This window comes from Panthera pardus, unplaced genomic scaffold, assembly GCF_024362965.1.
Source record: "Panthera pardus isolate Hobbes unplaced genomic scaffold, ASM2436296v1 HiC_scaffold_25, whole genome shotgun sequence".
In the NCBI taxonomy this organism is placed as follows: domain Eukaryota; kingdom Metazoa; phylum Chordata; class Mammalia; order Carnivora; family Felidae; genus Panthera; species Panthera pardus.
In genome coordinates, this window is record NW_026526821.1 from 13991949 (window position 1) to 14015279 (window position 23331).

The 23331-nt window shown below is 49.1% G+C and overlaps 1 protein-coding gene across 25 annotated transcripts in view; it reads left to right on the forward strand.

Annotated features, from left to right (window-relative positions):
• Positions 1-23331, forward strand: part of ZMYND8 (zinc finger MYND-type containing 8) — a 125358-nt gene that overhangs the window by 94680 nt on the left and 7347 nt on the right. For 15 of the 25 annotated variants that reach the window (XM_053890176.1, XM_053890175.1, XM_053890185.1 and 12 more), the window contains 6 exons: positions 4357-4725; positions 6964-7154; positions 12526-12606; positions 15898-15976; positions 18532-18771; positions 20693-20838. In XM_053890176.1, coding sequence (XP_053746151.1) covers positions 4357-4725; positions 6964-7154; positions 12526-12606; positions 15898-15976; positions 18532-18771; positions 20693-20838 — 1106 coding nt within the window. Of the gene's footprint in view, positions 1-4356; positions 4726-6963; positions 7155-12525; positions 12607-15897; positions 15977-18531; positions 18772-20692; positions 20839-21880; positions 21948-23331 lie in introns of all 25 variants that reach the window. The other 10 variants (XM_053890179.1, XM_053890186.1, XM_053890170.1 and 7 more) reach the window with 3 other exon arrangements.

Sequence of the window (23331 nt, forward strand, 5' to 3'; positions counted from 1 at the left end):
CCATCTGGGGAGATGGTACCTGAATACCGAGTGCTTCTTGGGACCCTAGACAGGGAGAAGGCACTGGATGGTGGGCACCTGAATTGAGGTGCCACCATATATGTGTTTATCCGACCTGAGTCCAGGGTCTTTGAGCCCTGGCATTGTTGGCATCTTGTGCCGTGTAATTCTTTGTCCTGTGTGTTGGAGAATGTTTGGCAGCCTCCTGGGCCTCTGCCTGCTGGGTGCCAATAGCCTCTGCCTACTGGTGGCAGTCAAAGATGTCTTGATATTGCCATTTGCCCCCTGGGCGGCACAAATCTCTGGCTGAGAACCATCACCTGGTCTCAGGGGTGCTCCCCATTGCCGCTGTCACAGACCGAACCCGCAGTGGCCACCCTCCCCTGGCGCAGCCCAGGCATGTTGACAAGCCCTCCAGGAAGAGTGTGTGAATGATGTGAAGGGTGTCCTTCCCGTGGACAAGGCAGTTAGCATGTTTTTTTTAAGCTGGTTTGGCAAGTGGGTGTAAGGGGATTCCAACGTGCCCAAGAAGGGGAAAGAAGAATTAATTTAGGGCCCAGGAAAAACATTGCCTACGGACACACTGGAAATCGTAGCCATAAAACCTTCTGGACTTTGTGAGCACCTGAAGGGCTAGTCAGGTTTAATTTCTGACCTGGGCCAACTTTTGACAGGAGCTAACTTCCCAACCAAACTCTTGAGTCAGAGGTGATTCTACACCCCCTGAGCATTTCGGAGGCTGGCTGCATAAAGCATGTCGGGAGTGGGCCTTGAGAATCTTTCTTCTGTGCCACGGAGCCTCAGTTGTTGGGGAGAGAGAATTTCTGCAGTTCACTGATGAACCGTGTCTGAATGGTGCGGTGGAGGGAGAAAGAGAAGTGATTGAAAGGGGCAGGGAGGCTAGAACAGCACACCGTCCTGAGTCCCCGTGGATTTGGGGGTGGCCTCCAAAAAATCCGACTTTGTTGTGGATTGGGGTTTGAGGCAGATGTGGCAGAAAACAGTAGGAGAGTAGCATCTTTTCCATATTCCATGTGGTTTGGGGGGAATATTTGGGTACAAAGATGGCAGTGCTCCTATGAGCGATAGGTATACTGTTCCTTAATGTCCGGAACCTGTCTTTTGATTGATTGGTTTTATGCCTCTTCCTCTTCCAGAAAGGATCTGTAACAGATTGACAAGAATATTTAACCATGAAACAAAACGAAGATACAGAAGTCTGTAAAAGAGGAAGGTAGAATAGTAAGAGGTCCGGGAAGGTTTATGCACATAACCATGTACTGTTTCGGCCTTCAGTGTTAGCGAAGTTGAGCTTTCATTTTGGCTGTGAGCTTCCTAGTGGTCAAAGCAAAAAGGGAAATAGAGCAGTCAAGGCAAAAAGGGAAATACAGCCCCTTAAAAGATCTCATATTCCCCTCCCACCCCCCCCCCCCCAAAAAAAAACAAACATCCCAGTCGATTAAGCGAAATACAGCTGTTCTTGCACTGATGTCTGAGGGAAATACCTTCAAGAGGCCCCAAGTATATAGTGGTTGTAATTAAGCTGAAGATGATTCTGAAACTTAATTCAGTTCGTGCATTATCCTGGGGGTTGGGACAAAGACCTACCAGTCTTTTTTTAAAAATTTTTTTTTAATGTTTTATTTTATTTTTGAGACAGAGAGGGACAGAGCATGAGCAGGGGAGGGGCAGAGAGAGAGGGAGACACAGAATCCGAAGCAGGCTCCGGGCTCTGAGCTGCCAGCCCAGAGCCCGACGCGGGTCTCGAACCCACGGAGTGTGAGATCATGACCTGAACCGAAGTTGGACGCTTAACCGACTGAGCCTCCCAGGCGCCCCAAGACCTACCAGTCTTAAAATCTAGAGCCCCTTGATGGTAGTTTGGGTCTTGAAGGATCAACTTTGTACCAGACTCTGCAGTAGAGCATGCTTTAAATGATGTGTTTAGCCGAAGGGTATTTTGGAGTGAGCCGTGGTGACCTCCAGCTCCCCTTCAGCTGGGAATGAAGCTCACGTATAGAATCTGGAGACGTAGCCAGCAAAACAGCTTTGTGGCTGGTGATGTCATGATAGAGGCAAAGAGAGAGCTTACTTCGAGACCTTGCTATGGTTCCCGTAAAACATCAGTAATTTCCATTCTTCTCTTTAAAAGCCTGCCTTTTAGGGACTAGACAGCGACCAGAATCTAGAAGAAGTAGTTTAATAAGCAGGGACAGCTTCTGGAGTATTGGCCCTTAAGAGTCTCACCCTTTTTTGGGCTATAGGTCATTTGATTATACGCTTCAAATTTCTAGGACAAATGGAATTTCTTATGGCCTCTCTCCCCGCCCCAAACCATTAGAATCTGTTAGGAATCAAAATAGTTGAGTGTCTGAGTGCCTCGAGCCCAGCATCTTTTCAGATTGCACACTCCAGTGTTTCATTTGGAACAGAGGGGCCGCCAAGCCACCTGTGAGGCCAGCTGTTTGCTTCCGAAAAGTGGTAGAAAGAAAAGGACCTTTTTGTGGTTGCCCTGTGTCTGAGGAAAGGGGGACTAGGCTAGCTTGTCAACAACAATGGTATTGCTTTTCTGGTCACCCGGAAGCAAAGGGAGGCATGTGGGTGAGAAACCCCACCAGGGTACTGCCCCGGTGCAGGGCTCATAGAGAAACTGGGTTCAAAGCCACCTCTCCGCCTGGAGAGTGCAGGGACTGTGTCCAGTATCTGCCACATCATGTCATCCCAGGGAAGGGTCATCCCAGAGCTCCCCCTCTGGCTCTTCCTGTGAACTTGGCTAGGCTCTCCTCTCCAGAGGAGCAGGAGGACGGAGGGCCAGCCAGACGTGATGACCCCCACCTCCAGGTCAGGAAAGTCAGCTTGGTTTTTGTTTTTGTTTTTGTTTTTTCTCTCCCTCTCCTTTAGGAGATGGACTCCCTAAAACCCAGTGTACTGAAAAGCCTCCCTAGAACAGTCAAGGTCATGTCTTTCCCAGGTTCTAGAAATCTAAAAAGACAGGCTCCTGAAGAGGCGTTCATGTCGAGGCACATTGTCTAAGATCGGGGTGGTGACTTATTGCCTGTGTTCTGTGTGTGATCCCCAGGCATCCTCTCTGGGGGGCAAACCCACCTCCCTGGTGGCTGGCGTCTCTGTAGTGACAACCCTTTTACAAATGAGCACCACGTGGCCCCTCCTTCTACGCTGCTCAGTGCTTCCGGCTCTAACCTGCCTTCCTGCCACTCCTCACTGCCTGCCCTCACTGACCCAAGTGCTGCCTGTTCCCAAACACGCCTTGGCTGATGCTGTCACCTTCCCAGTTCTCACTTCCGCCTGTTGGACATCCTACCCCTCCCTGCAGGCCTCCCCTCCCCCACCCCCACCCTAAGACAGACTCCACGAAGCAGCTTTTTCCAAACTTCTCATTCACATTCACTGTTTTGGCCCTTCCCAAGTCCTGCTTGTGTATAATCATTGACTTTATATTTTTATTTAAAGCCACTTACTCTTAATACAAAAATGAAACTCATCTTAGATGTAGATTTGACCAGCACACACGTAAGGCATCTACTCACCCTGACGAGCACTGAGCACTGTGTACAGTTGTTGAATCGCTATATTGTGCACCTGCAGCCAACCTAACGCTGTGTATGTTACCTGTACTGGCATCACGATTAAAAAAACAAAACAAAACACTTAATAAAACAACAGCAACAACAAAGAAGGCAAGTCTCCTAACTTCACGATAAATACCATTGTATTTATTTACCATTGATAAATACCTTTAGTGTTAGGTGTCGAGGCCATTAGCAGCTTACTGGGACTTAGTCCTGGAGGGAGTCGGAGGTTAAGGGATACTTTTCTCTCTGGGTGACTTCGTGTTGTTCAGTGCTCTGACCTACGGGAAGCCATCCGATCCTTTGGGGTGCATGCTTTAGAGGTTCCCTAGCCAAAGGGATTCTCTTCATCTCCAGATTGACTTTGGTTGGTTCTCTCACAAAGTGCTCACCCGGTTCTGTCTGTAAAACGAGCCTCGTGCGGTGACTCTGCTCATCCACTGGTCGTTGGGCAACTTGAGGGCAGGAGCTGTGTCTCGTTCCCATTTCCCCCAGAGGCCCAGATGAGAGTCTCAGAGGTGGGCATGTGCTCGCGAGAAGGGGCTGACCCTCTGAGACAGACGTGCAGAAGTGGCCTAAGCGGGTACGGTGAGATGGGCGCCTCCGTCGGCGTGTCCCCGCCACGCTGAATTTGTCAGGCATTCCTGGCTGGCCTCGGTTTGTCTTACCCAGAGCCTGCTGGCCTAGAGGCCCTGCACGTGAGCCTGAGTCCAATCCACCGTTCTTTTGTTTGTGTGTTGTTTGTGTTTTCACGCATTGGCTTTAGTCGCAGGTAAAGCTCCACCATCCACTACGGCGGGCGGCCAGTCCCCACCCGAAACTCCGCTCCTCACCCGCTCCTCCTCCCAAACTCCCACGGCTGGTGTCACGGCCACCACCAGCACCACGTCCACCGTCACGGCCCCGGCCGCCGCCGCCACGGGAAGCCCGGTGAAAAAGCAGAGGCCGCTTTTACCGAAGGAGACTGCCCCGGCCGTGCAGCGGGTCGTGTGGAACTCGTCAAGTAAGTTTCAAACGTCTTCCCAAAAGTGGCACATGCAGAAGATACAGCGCCAGCAGGAGAGCCAACAGGAGAGCCAGCAGCAGCCACAGTGCTCCCAGGGGACGAGATATCAGACCAGACAGGCTGTGAAAGGTACCACGCACGCCCCCTTCTGTTCTCGTGGCGCCCGCTCCCTGTTCGCCACATCGACAGGAGAGAGAGAATGGTTTTGTTTTTTCCGTTCCTTTTTGTTTCCCGGCCGTTGCATCTTGAAGGCCTCACGCGTTCCATTTGGCATCATTTTTAAAAATTGTCTCGCAGCTCGTTTTTTTCACTCCTATTTATTTATTTTTCGTTTCTGAACGATACGTGCGTATAGGCTTCTTAGAAAAGGGTAAAATATTTACCCCCAGATCTGTTGTCTTGATTGAACTTCCATTTCATCCTCCACCCTTTCTCAGCGGCCACTGTTCACTGTAAAACCCTTTTTTGTGCATGTACGCATATATATTTACATATATATGAATCTTCATAAAAAATAGGACTTTTTTTTTCTTTTTTTTAAAACATAAAAATGGTACCATACTTGCTTTTTTTTACCCCCCTCTTTTTCTTTTTCTTTTTCTTTTTTTTTTTTTTTTTTAACCCATCAGCATGTTTTGGAGGTTCATCCATGTTAGTGCACAGAGCTCTTCGTTATTCTTTTGGACTGCTGCATAGTATTCCACAGTTGATGTAAATCAAGTATTCCCCTACGGATGGGCATCTAGATTGCTCCCAGTTTTTTTTCTGTTGTGAGCAGTGCTGCAATGAATATCTTTGTGTAAGTTTTCTCGTGCACATCCGTCAGCCTCTTGGCGTTACCTTGGGAAGAGTGCTTTCAGTGTGAGACCCTGGTAGCAGAGAACTAGGGATTAGCCCCGTGGAGAAGAGCCGGCATCAGTCAAGAAGCAGTTGCCGAAGTTGGGTAATCAAAGCCGCCCGACACCCCCTCCCCCCGCCGCCTCGGCCAAGCCATGCAGGAGGCTCCATCTGGTGCCGTGCAGAGGAGTACCAGGTTGCCTCGTTTTTTGAGCACTGATGCAGATCATGTTTCCTAGGGAAGCCCGCATCTAGATCCTTGGAGATTGGGGTCTTTGGTTGAAACCCTCACGTACTGAGCGCAGCCTCGCGAGTAGAGCTGTGAAGAGTAGCAGCAGGATGTGGGTTGAAAGGTGGCCAGGTCTTGAAGAGCCCCAAAGAATCCCTTCGAAGACGGGGCGGGGAGGGGTGGTTGGAGGTAAGAGTAACAGATTGGACAGGTCCAGTGGGAATGCAGCTAGATTGCTCTTGCTGTTTATTTTTTATTTTATTTTTTTAACATTTAATTCATTTTTGAGAGAGAGAGAGAGAGAGAGAGAGAGAGCGAGCCCGAGTGGGGGAGGGGCAGAGAGTGAGGGAGACAGAATCCGAAGGAGGCTCCTGGCTCCCAGCTATCAGCACAGAGCCCCACGCGGGGCTTGAACCCACGGACCGCGAGATCGTGATCTGAGCCGAAGTTGGACGCTTAACCAGTTGAGCCACCCAGGCGCCTCTGCTCCTCCTATTTTAAAGAGCTAGTGGGGCAGAACTAAATCTAGGATATTCGAGGTCGGGATGACTAGTTCCAGTATTTTCTGTCTTCGCGCCCCGTCAGCATTACGAGCTTCCCCAGGGGAATTTAGGTGCTGGAGTTGAGAGGCCCATTGATGGTATGGTTCTCAATTTCCAGGTTGTCTTGTGTCAAAGGTGAACAAAGCTGGATACTAGTTAAAGTGGTAAGGATGGGTTTTAATCAGTATGTACTGTTACGATAGGGAGAAAAAGTCCAGCCTGAACTGAAGTCAATCCTACTTTGTACAGAGGTGACGAGGCATTTTAAAGGGAGAACGGACGGGGGTAGGGAAGGGGCCGAGTGAGGACCTCCAATAGAGTCAGGGAAGTGGAATTTTACAAAAAATGGGAAATGGGGGTTGGTCCATGTGAAACCCACGTGGGGCTGCTAACTGCTGCTTCCAAAGTTAGGCTCCTACCCTCCCTGGGAGATGGGCCACAGGGGGTTTGCTGTAACAAACAGTAAATTTATATGGCAGCCTTGAACTTTCTCAGGCAGGCACTTTAATGGGGCCTGGGGTCATCCTAGGGATGCGGCCTTGAGCTGTTAGAAAAGTTGTTTGTGTTTGCCTGAGGCTTGGTCCCAGAAATGGCTTAGAGGATCCTAGTTAGAGTCTGGTCAAAGGGAGGATGTTTGTCATTTGAAAGTACAAAAGCTCAAGGGGCACACGTCGGGGACTTCACTCCCTCTGTGCAGCTTCGTGCTGGGTCGGGCCCTTCCAGTGGCGGTGGGGTGACCAGGACCCTTTCCTTTCCTAGCTGTGCAGCAGAAGGAGATCACACAGAGCCCATCCACCTCCACCATCACCCTGGTGACCAGCACCCAGTCGTCGCCTCTGGTCACCAGCTCGGGGGCCACGAGCACCCTCGCGTCCTCAGTCAGCGCAGACCTGCCCATCGCCACTGCCTCCGCTGATGTTGCTGCGGACATTGCCAAGTACACTAGCAAAGTGAGTGCCCATGGCACCTGGGGGATGGGGGGGCGTGTCAGAGGACCAGCTTCCGGATGGGAGCCTGGAGAATCACGACCTTGCAGGCTGTACGGGGTGTTTTGGAGGGAAGACCCTGTTTGAAGTGAAGATCTCCAAGCCCAGATTCTTCCACTTGGCTCTAAAGTTGGCTCTAAGCAGAGAAATCTAGAATGGGCTGCATCTTGTTCTGAGCGCTTAGATTCTTTTTTTTATTTTATTTTTTTATTTTTTTTTAAATTTTTTTTTTTCAACGTTTTTTATTTATTTTTGGGACAGAGAGAGACAGAGCATGAACGGGGGAGGGTCAGAGAGAGAGGGAGACACAGAATCGGAAACAGGCTCCGAGCCATCAGCCCAGAGCCCGACGCGGGGCTCGAACTCACGGACCGTGAGATCGCGACCTGGCTGAAGTCGGACGCTTAACCGACTGCGCCACCCAGGCGCCCCCTGAGCGCTTAGATTCTAAAGTTAGTACAGAGCAGGAAAATGACACAGCGGCAGAATTACCCTGAGGAATTCACGCCACTCGTGAAGGCAGTTTGCTTAAGCGCTGGGACAGGTTCCTGTTCCGTCAGTTGATAACAGACCAAGGAGTTGGTTTATGATCCAAAAGCCATGTGGAATGAAGTGACACGAGTCTTAGGCAGGAGGTATGTAAGGTATGATACCCACACCAAGATGAACTAGGGAGGGGTGGATTCCCTCCCGACTCACCCACCCCCTGAGTTCACTGCTGGGTGTTCGCTCAGTGCAGACTCTTCCTCTTCATTTGCCAGGTGCTTCTTTGCTCGTTGAATTCAGGCAAATACAACCAGGAGCTGTTCTCAAGGTCACATGAGGTTGCTCTGGAGTGATACGTGGGTCCGTAGCCACAGACCGCTCGATAGCGGAATAACCACGAGGCCAGGATTTTGTCTGTTTTGCTTACCTCCAGGGCCTAGAACGGTGCCTGGCTCACAGTAGGTGTTGCTGCAGGGCCGTTAAATGAATGCATGCTGGTGCCTAACTTCTCTGTGTTGGGCTTACTACCGTGAAGGGCTATTAATAGTAGTTAATGAGGAATAATCTAGGCAGAGTGTTTAGTATATCACTAAGTAGGCAGTAATAATAATTTACTCTTCACTAAGGGGTAAATGATTAGTTAGTTACTAATGAGTACACTATTCAGGTTTATAGAGAGCATGGGTGACCATTACTGAGGATCGCTGTTTCTAGAATTCTTGAAGTGCCATGATAAAGACTTGCTTTTTTTTTTTTTTTTTTAATTTTTTTTTTAATGTTTATTTATTTCTGAGACAGAGAGACAGAGCATGAATGGGGGAGGGGCGGAGAGAGAGGGAGACACAGAATCAGAAGCAGGCTCCAGGCTCTGAGCCATCAGCCCAGAGCCCGACGCGGGGCTCGAACTCACGGACCGTGAGATCGTGACCTGAGCTGAAGTTGGCTGCTCAACCGACTGAGCCACCCAGGCGCCCCAAGACTTGCTTTATTATATTGTGTTAAAGGTGGACTCTCCTTTAGTTCTGGATGACCAGTGACGTTTATAATTTTCTACCAGTGTGTTTTTGTTGGTCATTTTCTTCCTCTTCCTTCCATTGAGATGTATCCGGTATCATTACCCAACAGATGAGCACAAAACATAGCAACTTAAACCAGTTCCCATTTCTCCTCACAGTTTCTGGGGTCAGGAGTCTGGGCAGGGCTCAACTAGGTCCTCTGCTTTAGGGCCTCTGGCAGATTCCTCTCAAGGTGTTTGCTAGGGTTGAGGTTTCATCCGAAGGCTCGACCAGGAAAGGACCCATTTCCAAGTTGACTTAGGTGGTTGTGAGCAGGATTTACTTCCTCAAGGGCCGTTGGGCTGAGGGTCTCAGGTCCAGGCTGGCTCTTGGCCAGAGGCCGTCGTCAGTTCGTGCCATGGGGGCCTTCATACTTGGCAGTTTGCTTCCTCAAAGCCAGTGATAGAAAAAACCCGTTAGCAGGATGGAAGTCAGTCTTCTGTAACCTGATCTCAGAAGTGACAGCCTGTTACCTTTGTCATATTGCATCGGTTAGAAGGTCACTAGGCCAGCTCACAAACACTGGAAGGGAGGGGGTTACACAGGGTCACAAACGCCAGAGCACCTGGGATCATTGAGAGCCATCTGTCTTTCACGCTAGGCAAGATGGTCCAAGTACTAGATAGTGTTTGCATGTTGCCCTGGCTCGACACCTGCTATAAGTGTTATGCTTATATGGTATTTACTTAGCTTTCATAATAAATTGATGAGGTAGATACTGGTATCATCGTTGTTTTATAGATGAGAAAACTGAGGCTCAGTGGGGTTACACAGTCTGAATGGTTGAGCTGGGATTTGAATAGTAGCAGCCAGGATCTTAAAGAGTGGCTTTGAGCCAGTTTGTGAATACCTGGGAAGCCTACTGACCACAGATGTCCAGTGTCCATGAACTGATTGTTCTTGCACGTGCCTTTTTCAACAACCCTATCTGACCCTCCCCCCAACCCCCCTGTCTACGGAGATAATCAGTACCAGTCTTGGGGATAACTTGGTCTCTTATTTAAATTTTTTTTTTTTTTAAACATTTATTTATTTTTGAGACAGGGAGACAGAGCATGAACGGGGGAGGGGCAGAGAGAGAGGGAGACACAGAATCTGAAACAGGCCCCAGGCTCTGAGCTGTCAGCATAGAGCCCGACGTGGGGCTCGAACCCATGAACTGTGAGATCATGACCTGAGCTGAAGTTGGACGCTTAACCGACGGAACCACCCAGGCACTCCAACTTTGGCTCTAATTTAGTATGTTTGTCCTCCTTTTGAATTAAATGCATGAATTGTTAGAGAGTCCCTGAGTGTCAGAAGAGGAAGGATTCAAGGGGTGATGATCTATTGCCATTCTTAAGATTTTAGTCTTCCCTGTCCACCTACTGGTAGATATTGATTTAATATTTTTATTTAAATTTAATATAGTTTTCTTTAAATTGACCGAAAGAGTGAAACTAAAATTGGGTCTACCATTCTCAGAGAACCATTCCTTGTCAAGGCTTGAAGCCTAAGTTTGTTTTCCTTTGGTTAAAAGGAGAGATTGTCACGAAAGTGTTTGGTGCATAGTGGCACCATACTGAGACTTTTTCCTCATGTGGTATGCAGGTTTACGGAGGAATGGAAAAGGAGTGATCTTTTTCATTCCTGATTTCAAAAGGTGTCTGGTGTGCCTAAATGGTCTCTTGTTCTGCTAAGTTTAGCCTTACCAGCACCTTCCATTGATTGGGTCCAACTTGCCTAATTGACAGATGAGGAAACTGAGGCCTGCCGAGTGGACCTGGTGAGTGGTTTGCACTGAGCTGGTTTTCTGAGCTCCTGCAGCTGTCTTTATTTCTTGGGCTTCCCCTTTGCTCTTACCACAAAATCGAGGAATGAACTTTGTGATAGACATTTTCTTCGCAGTTAAGAAAATGAGCACGGTGACATATTTTTGGAGCTGATGAACTTTCCTGCCTCCGAGGTGACCCAGAGTTGAACACCCAGATCTGTGTGTGTTGGCAGAAGGATGCTCTTTTATTAATGCTGAGTCCTTTGCTATATTTGGAAGAAAGAGTGAAAATCCGTCCACAGATCCATGATTTCTTTCAAATGGAATGTAACCATTGCATTAGGAATGTATTGAATTTCATCCACTTTCTAAAGTTTTCTTGTAAAGCAATTTAGCCTTAAGATTTTAAATTGACGTGGTTGGTGCAGCGGGGCGGGGAGGCCCATACAGGACGACTGGGGAGCGCGAAGTGTTTTTCCTGGCCGTGTTCATGTGTGGCCCCAAAACAAGTGAGGAGTAGAAATCCCAACGGTGATTGTATTCGTTTTCCTCCCATTTTGGGGTGAATTGGGGGTTATTATTTTGGGGTTTGGCAGTTTATTAATTACAGCACATGTGGATTTTTTTTTTTTCCCTGTAAAAATAAGATGAACAGGTATTTCTTTCTGAATACCTGCCTTGTGGCAGATACTGAACCATTGTCTCCACATGGGTTTTTCACCTGATCTTTGTGCACACCCTACACGGGCCCACTGTCTTTACCCTTGTTTTCTACATGGGGGAACTGAGGCTCAGAGAGTGGGTGATGGTGGGAAGAGATCTCGGGCATCAGATACGAGGGTGGTTTTTGTCATGCCTTCTTGTTGGATTGGAGCAAATTGCAAAACACAGTGGAGACTTTGCTGCAGCCAGGCCAGGCCCCGAGGCCTACTTTGGTCTCCTGTCCTCTCCTCTTTGTCCTGTGACCAGGGGAGGGGCGGGGAATCAGCCAGCAAGTGGTAGGCAGGAGAAAAATCATCCTGCAGACACATTCAGTCAGCAGGGAACTAGGTGCCTGCCACGTGGACCTGAGCTGGTGTCACAAACTTGCTGATGCCTTCAGGGCTCAGAGAGTTAAAGAAAAGGAAGATGGCACACTGGACAGGCAATGGGAGGGAGCCCTGACCAAAGTCCTTCAAATACCGAACCAGCTATCGCCACACAGTGGGCTGGGTTAATTCGTCCATAAAAACGAAGGACTGACCCAGTCTGTGACCCAAACAGATCGCGAAACCTCTGCACTAAGTGGAAGAAGGTGGTCATCAAAGACCATGTGTTGTGTGACTCCAGAGATAGAAAATATCTAGATGAAGCACATCCATCCGTGTAGAAAGCAGATCAGTGGTTGTCGGGGGTGGGGGGCGATGGGGACCTTTGGGGGGTGAAAGCTAAGGGGCATCCGAGTTCTCTTTGGGGTAATGGACTGTGGGGATGGAGGTACAACCGTGAATCTATTAAAGGCCATGGATTTGTGCACTGTAAATGGGTCCATTGGTAGATGAATGAGATCTCAATAAGACTTTTTTTTTTTTTTTTTTTTTAAAGGGGAAGGAATTGAGAAACAACAGTCACAAAAGGAAACAATTCCTCCCTTGAACCCATAGTGCTGGCCAAAGCAAACAGGCCTGGGGCCCAAATTCAGCCTCTCCAGATTAGCCTCTGGCTACAGAAACTAGCTTTGTGTATTCCTACCCTGGATTATACCTGAGTTTCTCGACCTTGGCACCAGTGACATTTTGGGTTGGATAATTCTTTGTTATGGGGGCTGTTCTGTCTACATAGCGTATATAGCTCATCCTTGGCCTGCACCCACCAGATGCCAATAGTCTGCTTCCCCCCCCCCCATCAGTCATGACAACCACAAGCACCAAATGTCCTGTGAGGGACAGAACTGCCCCCTGTTGAGAACAACTGCTTTGTATTGGGTAGGTTTTAGACGTATGTCATCTAGAAAAGCCTCAGGGAAGCGATCACCTGAATTGTTTCTGTTTTTATCTTTCAGATGATGGATGCAATAAAAGGAACGATGACAGAAATCTACAACGATCTTTCTAAAAACACTACTGGGAGCACAATAGCCGAGGTCAGAGATGACACATTCCTTATTTGCTAAGAATGTTATACGGGCTGCTGTAAAATGGTGCCAGGAGGCAGCTTCTCTGGAAGTCCCTCCAGGGCGCTCTGCTGATTGTGTTTGTTGGGAAGGGCGTTTCTTTACTTAGTCACAAGGCTGGCTCTGTGGTGGGGATACACACAGCTTTGTGTGATCCGTTCACTTCTAGTCAAACGGCCAATACTGGAGCCTGAGTTAACCCCCTAGTGAAACCTGAGATTAATCGGTTCCTTTGGCCCCATGTATAATTGTCTCCTGCCTCTCTGTACGTTTGGACATTTTTATACAAGGGATCCTTGTTGTCTTAGGATTTGCGTGCTGAAAGCCTCCACAATTGTGTGGTTGCCTAGGGAATAAAGCGGTTAAAACATGAAAATGTCCACTTAGGAAGTGACCATTTGTAAAAATAGATCTCTTTGAACTGACTTCTTAGGCTAGGCTAATTCATTGTAAGCCAGGTGTGGAAGGGTCACCAGGTGAAATGACAAGTGAAAGAACTTCTTGAGGTCATCGAAAGTGATGTTGGAGACAGGGAAATTCCATGCAAGCTACTGACCTGTGAGGGCCGGCACTCAGAAGAAGAGAAAATCTCCCCCACGAAGGTGTCCTAATAGGCTTTCAGCAGAGAACAATGTGCATATAAAGCTTTGAGAAAGGTCCCGAAGGAATCAGTGAGTTCCCGGGATATTTTGCTCATGTGCCCATCTCTATGATGAGACCAAGGATTGGTATGTGGTTGAAAACACAGATCTGTAATGTCTCACTTGAAACCTTGGGGTCCAGATATGTGCCAGAATTTTTCAGAATTTGAAAAGGTAATATGCAGCTATCCGCCCCAAACAATACAACATTTCTGCTGTGAAATATGCTTGTTCACACAAATTAGGGTTTCTCCACCTCGGCACTTCTGAGATTTGTGCCAGATGATTCTCTGTTACGGGGTCTGTCTTGTCCATCGTAGGGTGCTTGGCAGGTCCCTGGCTTCTACCCTATTGGCAGTAGCACCCCTCCATTGTGACAGCCTCAGAAGTCTGCAGATCTTGCAGTGTCGTGGAGGGAGCGGGGAGGACAAAGTCACCGTGGTGGAGAGCCACTGTGGTTATCAAACACTGTAAATAGGGCCCGTGTTCAGGCGGAGTTTATTTTTCCCCTCCAAATGAATTTAACTCCTCCCTCCAAAATTACCCTTTGGTTTCCAGAGATGTTAGGCTTTGGAGTTTCAGGTGAATAACTGTAGATTCCGTCTACAATGTTAGGTAAGAGGGGCGCCTGGGTGGCTCGGTCGGTTGAGCGTCCAACTTCGGCTCAGGTCATGATCTCGCGGTCCGTGAGTTCGAGGCCCGCGTCGGGCTCTGTGCTGACAGCTCAGAGCCTGGAGCCTGTTTCAGATTCTGTGTCTCCCTCTCTCTCTGCCCCTCCCCTGTTCATGCTCTGTCTGTCTCTGTCTCAAAAATAAATAAACGTTAAAAAAAATTTAAAAAAAATGTTAGGTAAGAGATCAAACACAGGTAACTTTATTTGCTTTAGTTTCACTTTTTTAAGACCAAATTTTTTTTTTTAATTTTATTTTTTATTTTTTAAAATTTACATCCAAATTAGCACATAGTGCAACAATGATTTCAGTAGATTCCTTGGTGCCCCTGACCCATTCAGCCCATCCCCCCTCCCACAACCCCTCCAACAACCCTCAGTGTGTTCTCCATATTTATGAGTCTCTTCTGTTTTGTCCCCCTCCCTGTTTTTATATTATTTTTGTTTTCCTTCCCTTACGCTCATCTGTTTTGTCTCTTAAAGTCCTCATATGAGTGAAGTCATATGATACTTGTCTCTCTCTTACTAATTTCGCTTAGCATAATACCCTCCAGTTCTATCCGCGTTGTTGCAAATGGCAAGATTTCATTCTTTTTGGTTGCCGAGTAATACTCCATTGTGTGTGTGTGTGTGTGTGTGTGTGTGTGTGTGTGTGTGTGTGTGTGTATATACACCGCATCTTCTTTATCCATTCATCCATCGATGGACATTTGGGCTCCTTCCATACTTTGGCTACTGTTGATAGTGCTGCTATAAACATGGGGGTGCATGTGTCCCTTCAAAACAGCACACCTGTATCCTATGGATAAATGCCTAGTAGTGCAATTGCTGGGTCGTAGGGTAGTTCTATTTTTAGTTTTTTGAGGAACCTCCATACTGTTTTCCAGAGTCACTGCACCAGCTTGCATTCCCAAGGACCAAAGTTCTAATCAAGCCTTTCATTTATTTGTTATTATTTTTTTTTATTTATTATGAAAATCTGTTTCTTGTTTTTACTTTATTCATTCATTCATTTTTAAAGTAAACTCTGTGCTCAACATGGGACTTGAACTTACAACCCCAAGATCAGAAGTTGGATGCTCTAGCAACTAAGCCGGCAAGGCACCGTCCTCCCGCCTTGTTTTTACTTTAAGTGGCTTTTTCTGGAGCCGGGATTTCTTGGAAAAGACAGACAACTTCTATAGTTGACCCTTGAAAAGCGGGTTTGAACTGTGCTTGTCCATTTTATGTGGAGTTTTTATATAGTATAGTACCGTAAAATGCATTTTCTCTACCTTGTGATTTTCTTCTTTTTTTTTTTATTTTATTAAAAAAAATTTTTTTTTTTTAACGTTTATTTATTTTTGAGACAGAGAGAGACAGAGCATGAATGGGGGAGGGGCAGAGAGAGAGGGAGACACAGAATCAGAAGCAGGCTCCAGGCTCTGAGCCGTCAGCCCAGAGCCCGATGCGGGGCTCCAACTCATGGACCGCGAGATCGTGACCTGAGCTGAAGTCGGACGCTCAACCGACTGAGCCACCCAGGCGCCCCTACCTTGTGATTTTCTTAACATTTTCTTTTCTCGAACTTACCCAATGCTAAGAATATATTATCTAATATACACAACATCTGTGTTCAGCTGTTTATATTTTTGGGGAAGGCTTCCTGGTCAACAGTAGGCTGTTAGGTTTTTGGAGAGTCCAAGGTTACATGTAGATTTTTTGACGGCGTGGCCTGTGGATGCCCCGGCTCCCGCTCCCACGTTGTTCAAGGGTCAGCTGCATTTCGTTTTCGGAAGCAGAGTTCCTCTTGAATTTGGGATAACCCACTGGTGCCCACCTCTCTGGCCTGCAGCGTCCAGCTGCTTACGCCTCACTTGACCGCGTGGCGTTGACTCTTCAGCTGGTGAGCCCTGTCGGTGAACGCCATCCAGACACGCCTTCTAAGAGTCTTACTCTCCCTCATTCCAGATTCGCAGGCTGAGGATCGAGATCGAGAAGCTGCAGTGGCTGCACCAACAGGAGCTCTCGGAAATGAAGCACAACTTGGGTAAGTCCTGGTGAGCTGGCCTGCGCCGAGGGCGCTTTTGGGTGTGAACTTCCCCGCAGCTCTGGAGGCGGGTGCCGGCGTGAATGGAGTCAAAAGTAGGCTTGGGGATGTGATGTCCCGCTGCTGGGGAGACCACAGAACCCTGGAGAGTCTAACCCGTGGACACGAGGTGTAAGAGCAGGTGTTGGGGGGGTGGGTTCCTTCTTCTTTTCTTTTCAAAATAACCAACATCAGTAGCGGGAGTAGCAGCAGCAACAGCCGTAGCTGTTCCTGTTTACTGAGCTCTGACTCAGCAACCGTTTTAAGTACTTTGCCACGGATCCAAATTCTCACGGAAACCCTTCTGGTGAAGAGCTCTGTTATCCCCGTTTTTAGGTAGAAGCAAGTGGGGCACAGACATGTTGAGGAAGTTGCTCAGAGTTACACAGCTGCGATTCGGGCGTGGGCACTCTGGGTCCAGACCTTCCCTCCGAAGCACGGAATATTGGGCATTTTCACAGATTCTCAAACACTTGGTGTGTGGCCCGCACTGCGGAGAAAGCTACTTTGCTGGTTGGTGCAGACTGAGTGCTGTTTCCGGCCTATCGTTGTGTGTCCCTGTTGTGAAAGGCTTTCCCCCCAAAGGTAGAGCACTTCCCTTGAGACCCTCATGTAGTGTCAGCCTCAGAGCCAGAATGCTGGAGGCCGTCGTGTCTCCCTCGTCACGGGGGCAGGCCCAGGTGTGCCCCCTGTCACAGGTGACACACGTTGAAATCGTGCATCGCAAACTTACCTTACGAGGCCGCCCTTGGGAGGAGGGAGCCCTCTGCTTCTCTGCTTGTTGCCACGCAGGAAGTTTACTCGGGTGTTGTGGCTGCTTGTTACTTTTATGCAGGATCTCTCCATTAAAAAAAAAATTTTTTTTTTTTACATTTATTTATTTTTGAGAGACAGAGAGAGACAGAGCACAAGGGGGGAGGGGCAGAGAGAGAGGGAGACCCAGAATCCAAAGCAGGCTCCGGGCTCCGAGCTGTCAGCACAGAGCCCGACTTTTGGGGCTCAAACTCACAAACCGCGAGATCATGACCTGAGCTGAAGTCGGACGCTCAACCCACTGAGCCGCCCAGACGCCCCAGAATCTCTCCATTTTTAAATAATTAGCTGCATGTTTGGAAAAAAAAAAAAAAGTACCTGCGGGCTGGCCAGAACGTGCCCATGGTCTGCAGGCTTCTAGTTAAAGGGACAGAAAGCTGGCGTCTAACACAAGTGCAAGGGGGTAATTTTCTTTTCCTGGTGTTTTTTTAATTTTTTTTATTTTATTTTTTAAAAAATTTTTTTTTTCAACGTTTTTTATTTATTTTTGGGACAGAGAGAGACAGAGCATGAGCGGGGGAGGGGCAGAGAGAGAGGGAGACACAGAATCGGAAACAGGCTCCAGGCTCCGAGCCATCAGCCCAGAGCCTGACGCGGGGCTCGAACCCACGGACCGCGAGATCGTGACCTGGCTGAAGTCGGACGCTCAACCGACTGCGCCACCCAGGCGCCCCCTGGTGTTTTTTTTAGACGTGTGCATGTGTGCTTGTTGTTTTGTTTTTGTTTGTAATTTTCAGTAAGAGAATCTTAACGAATTTTAGCGGGATCATTTACTTTTCTTTTGGTGTGCAGGCCACCCCCGCCCCAGGGTGAATGGCATGGGAACTTTCCTATCTGAAGTGAAATTAGAGAAGCCCCAGCGGACTGAGCACTTTGGTAGTTGATCGGTCAGAGCGAGTCATAACGCCCTGTCTGGTAGATTTACTCCATGGCCACTGAGCTCACCGAATAGAAAGTGTGTCTGAGCTCTAGTGCCAGCTGTGCCCTTATTGGCTGTATGCCTCAGTTTCCTCATCTATGAAAGGGTTTTTTTTTTTTTTTAAAGCTTATTTATTTATTTTGGAGAGAGAGAAGGGGGGGGGCAGGGGTGAGGAATCCCAAGCAGGGATCCCCACATGGGGCTCCAACTCAGGAACCATGAGATCATGACCTGAGTCGCAAGCAAGAGCCCGACACTTGGCGACTGAGCCGCCTGGGCGCCCCCGAAAGGAACGGTCTGGTTAGAGCTGGTCTCCCAGGATTAGTATGAAGGTGAAGTGAGTTGATCCAGGGTGTAACACGAGGTGCCTTGTAGTATTTGGTTGCTAGAAAAGTCCATGCTGGTGACAAAACTCAGAGTGGGCTTCGTGGAAATTGGGTCACGGGTTTATTTGACGACTTCCCCCAGGATCCCCGTGGGGCTCCGGGCTCCCTGCATGCTAGGCACCTGGCGTTCTCTCTCACCGCGCAGCTCTGTCTGATCACGTGACGAACTCTCGTTTTGCAGATGCAGATACTGGGGCTCGGCAAGGCTAGGTTACTCGCCTGTTGGGGGGGAGGGGTGTTGCACAGCTGAGCCCCCTCCGAGCCAGGACCCGCACCCGTGTCTGTTGGAATCCCCGTCCTGGACTCCCTTTCCGATCTGGTGTGAAAGTCTCCAAGCCCCGGGCGGGGGAGTGGGGGGACTAGTGATGCAGCCCATGTCCTCTCCCCTCGCCCATCAGAGCTGACCATGGCGGAGATGCGGCAGAGCCTGGAGCAGGAGCGGGACCGGCTCATCGCCGAGGTGAAGAAGCAGCTGGAGCTGGAGAAGCAGCAGGCGGTGGACGAGACCAAGAAGAAGCAGTGGTGCGCCAACTGCAAGAAGGAGGCCATCTTCTACTGCTGTTGGAACACCAGCTACTGCGACTACCCCTGCCAGCAGGCCCACTGGCCCGAGCACATGAAGTCCTGTACGCAGTCAGGTACGGCCACGCGCGGCCTGCCCGGGCCCTGGCGGGTCTCGCCGGACGACCGTGACCGTCACGCACGAGCGGGCAGCGTGCGCGCGCCCGGCGGACGCTTGAGGCACGGCTGTTGTGAACGTGGGGCCTCCTTCTGTTACTTGCCCGGACTGTCGTTTCATGTGGCAGTGGTTCTCGGTGCGGTGATTTCGGTCCCCACCCCGAGACGCCGGCAGGGACCACAGGCGTGTGTGGTCATCCTAACCGAGGGGCGGGCCGCCGGCCTCCGGAGGGCAGAGGCCAGGGATGCTGCCGCCGAACCCCGCGCGGTGCGCCAGACGGGCCCCCCTCCCGCCCCCGGGCCGAAGAATGATCTGGCCCTAAATGTCAGTCGTACTGATACTGAGAAATCCTGCTCTTTAATTATTTTTTTTAAGTTGGTTTATTTTGAGAGAGAGAATATGTTTGCGTGCACGAGCGGTGGAGGGGCAGGGAGAGAGACTCCCAAGCAGGTTTCATGCTGTCAACACAGAGCCCGACTCCCGGCTCGTCCCACGCCCGGCGAGATCATGACCTGAGCCAAAATTCAAGAGTTTTTACAGTTAGCTTGTATTTCTGACAAATAGTATTAGCTTTATTAGTTTATTACTTTCCATTTTGAAGAATTTAATTTAAAATTACATAAATAGGGGCACCTGGGTGGCTCAGGCGGTTAAATGTCCGATTTCAGCTCGGGTCATGATCTCACTGTTCGCGAGATGGAGCCCCGCATCAGGTTCTGTGCTGACAGCTCGGAGCCTGGAGCCTGCTTCGGATTCTGTGTCTCCCTCTCTCTGCCGCTCCCCTGCTCACTCTCTGTCTCACTGTCTCTCTCTCAAAAATAAATAAAACGTTAAAAAAAAAAAAATACATGAATAATACGACAAGGCAGTGTGTCTTTCACACTGGCAAAAATTGGAAGGTGATAGGTGACCACGATTGAGAAGCACTCCAGCGGCCAGGAGTTGGCAAATGCTTTCTGTGAAGGTCCAGAGAATAAATATTTTACGATTTGTTGAAGCTGCTCTACTGTACTGATTTAGGGAGAGGACAGTCATAGACAAGGTGTAAGTGGTGGGCGAGGCTTTGTTCCAGTAAAACTTTATTCACAAAAACAAGTAGCACTGGGTTGCCAGCTCTCGCTCTAGAGAGGTCTTGTGTATTTCGTTATTTTAAAAAGGCAGTATTGAACTATACGTTGTTGGGTCCTTTGTCCTTTAGGGAGATGTCTTCCTAATGGCTACTTTAAATCTCTTCTAGCGGTAGAGTTAAATTCTCCTACGTTCTGTAATGTGTCTGATGACCCATTGTTGTTGTTATGACAAGATGGCCAAAATGTCCTTCAGTTTTCCTTTCTTTGTGGCATTATAATGTCCGTCCTTCTGAAATTCCTCTCAAATGCTCTTTTTCAGTTTGTCCAAGCTCCTAGCATCTCCAGAGACTCTGTCTTTGCCATCGTGTCGTTTTTCACATGGGTTTCCCAGCCCTGCCTCGGAAGGAAGGAAGTCTACGGGGATAAAATCGATCTAAAATTAGAAATTGTGAAATGAGTAATGCTAGATCCCAATTCCAGGCTGGTTCTGCTGACGGGCTTCATTTGTTCTCCCGCCATGCTTTTGGGTCTGGGATGACTTAACAAAACTTGAATTAATGAACTACTAAAAATTCACATATTTTCGCACAATGTCTGGAATTTCAGCTTCTGGAAAACTTTGGAGTCCTGGCCACTTTGGGCCTGTTCTCCTGGGTGGGACTGAGCAGAGGTGCCTCTGTTACAGACAGCAGTCGGGTCAGAGTTGTTCCGAGCGATGGCGTGGCCTCGTGCAGTGCGCGGCTTCCTGTGGTTCTGGAAGCCGTGGCCCTCAGCTTATACATGGCTTCTCTCTTCCGTTCCCCCCCCCAGCTACTGCTCCTCAGCAGGAAGCAGACGCCGAGGTAAACACAGAAACACTAAACAAGTCTTCTGGCACACAGGCGGCCCCTACGGATGCCGCCAGCACCTCGAAAGACAAGGAGCCTTCCACGGAGAAAAGCAAGGACAGCGGCTCGGTGAGTAAGCTGCTCGCCTTTGGCCAGTGACACCAACACTTAGGGCCAGGTGGCGTCTCAGGACCTGTCCCCATGCCTGTCTCCTCTGCAAGTCCCATGTTGTGGGAGGTCTGTCTTCAAGGTGGGGCAGTCAGACTGCTGGTGGGGGTGACAGGCTTAGCAGGCCTCCTTTTCACCAGTGGGCATGCGGGCAGGGACAGAGCGACGCGGAGCCCGAGTTGACATTCGTGTGATTCGGCAGCTGCTCTCTGGGGACTCTCAAAGCTTATCACAGTGTTGTCCAGTAGAACCTTCTGTGATGATGGGAGTGTTCTGTGTCTGCTCTGCCCAGTATGGTATCCACTAGCCACACGTGGCTGTTGAGCCCTTGGACCGGAGTTGGTGTGAGCAGAGACTCTCGCACTTTGAAATTTTATTTAATTAATTCAAATACAAGCAGTCACACGGTGCTAGTAGCCGCCATATTGGCCAGGAAAGGTCGCACCCCCTACTTCCCAGTGTGTGGCATATGCAACATGGGTCGTCTGCAGAAGGTATTTTCGGTGGCACATTGATCATGTTTTACATGCGTAGTCATCATGTATTTATTTCAGTGTGTCTTAGGAGAAGAATTAAGTTCTTATGCCATCAAAACCCTTTGATTTCATTGACAATATAGCCTGGTAAGAGGTTAATGTGAAATGAAAGCGAGCTGACATAGTTTTGAAGTAATATACCTCCTTTTTGGATGTGGCACAAATCTGGACGGTAGGTAGGTCAGTGAAGGAAGTTGAGGGCACAGTGAATGTTCTAGAAGCTAAGGCTGTAGAGTTGAGTAAGGGCGCACCCCATTGCTGTGTTCCACCCTCTTCATTCTGGGAGACAGAGCACAGGTGTAGGGCCACCCCAGCCGACCTGGCCTCCCCTGCCTGAGCATACCAGGCAGAGGGCACAAAGGTGCCTTGGGGGCAGTGATGAGCACCCCCATGGATCCCTGGGCTTCCCTGGGGGGCTACATTGGCCCCCGTGCCTTGTGTCCATCTCTCTCTTTTTGTATTTTTAGACCCTCGACCTTTCTGGCTCCAGGGAGACGCCCTCCTCCATTCTCTTAGGCTCCAACCAAGGCTCTGGTATGTTGCCCCCTGGTGGGTGAACGGTGCTCTCACATTCCTCACGGGCAGAGGGGAAGCCATTTTCTCAGGGAGATCTTTAAGGGTTTATGGCAGTGGTTTTCCAACCACTGTGGATCCTTAGGGATCTTTGGGGGTGCCCCGGGCAGGTCATTGTGGGGGGGGCGAGGGAGTGGCTGGGCAAGGTAGCTTTCAGGCACCCTCCAAACTGATCAGTATTTACCTCCATTTGTTTTATTTATGGGGGTCCCACATAAAAGAGGGTTCTGTTGCTGACCTGGGGTGGGGTAGAGGTGTGCATGTAGCTCGGGCATTTCTTCCGCCCTCAGGGAAATGACCACAGTAAATTAAACCATCTGGAACTCTGTTCCTGAGGTCCCAGCATCCGCAGTTAGTGGATGAGGGCACTTGAGCCTTTAGGGAAAAGAAACTTTTTAGGTGGATGATGTTTCTGTAGAAACCTTTCTTCTTGGGGAATAACCCAGTAGGCTGTTTTGGGCTGTTTTCTGAGACTGAAATTTTTAGTTTTTCCTCTTACGTGGGGTTTGAGCTACCCTCTGTTCTCGCCCAAAGGGTCATTTTCCTGCATCCTTCCGAGTTTTGGGTGATTCCAGAGGGTTCAAAGAGGGTGCGGTGCCCCCGTTGAGGACAATTTGCTTACTTGAAGGTCCCTTAGCTCCAGGATCTTTTTCTCCTTTGGATGATTCCCTTAAGCGGAAAGCCGAAAATTTTATTTCCTGTCTCTGTATTAAGTGCGCCAAGGAAGAAGTTGATGTCCTTTGTTTGCATAGGTGGGGACGGTTTCCCCAGGGGGCTGGAGACTGGGATTCAGATGGAGGGCGGGGCTAAGAGGGAGTAGCAGGAGCTGACTTGAGGGAGAATGAGAACTTGGCATTAAATACGATTGAACCGCCTATTGAAAACCTACCTCTCCCTTGCCTTCAGTCCCCTGACTAAATCTCTGAGAACAGTTCAGTTTAGCGCTAAGATGCCTTGCACATCTCTTTGATGTTTTCTAGTTTCTCCTTTTCGCAAAGACTTACCTGGACGTTAAGACTACGGTTTGGTTTTCATTATGTGTGTTTGTAGAGCTGCCCTCTACCTGTGGTGAGGATTATGGATTTTCTGCCCGCGATCTAGGTAGCAATATACAATTCCTTTTTTATTGAAGTTTAAAATGAGTTTAGAGTAAAAACCTGGAATACGCAGGCTGTAGGAGGGTTGTGGATGGGTCAGAATTGCCCAGGTGGTGTGAGCGAGGCCCAGGGTAGGGGGACCATGGCTTCCGACAGGGGGCGCTGTTGAGGTTTTGAGCTGCGAGGTGGGATAAGCATGGAGGGTGGCGGGCAGTATGGAATCTGTCTCATCCAGGGGGACTGCAGAC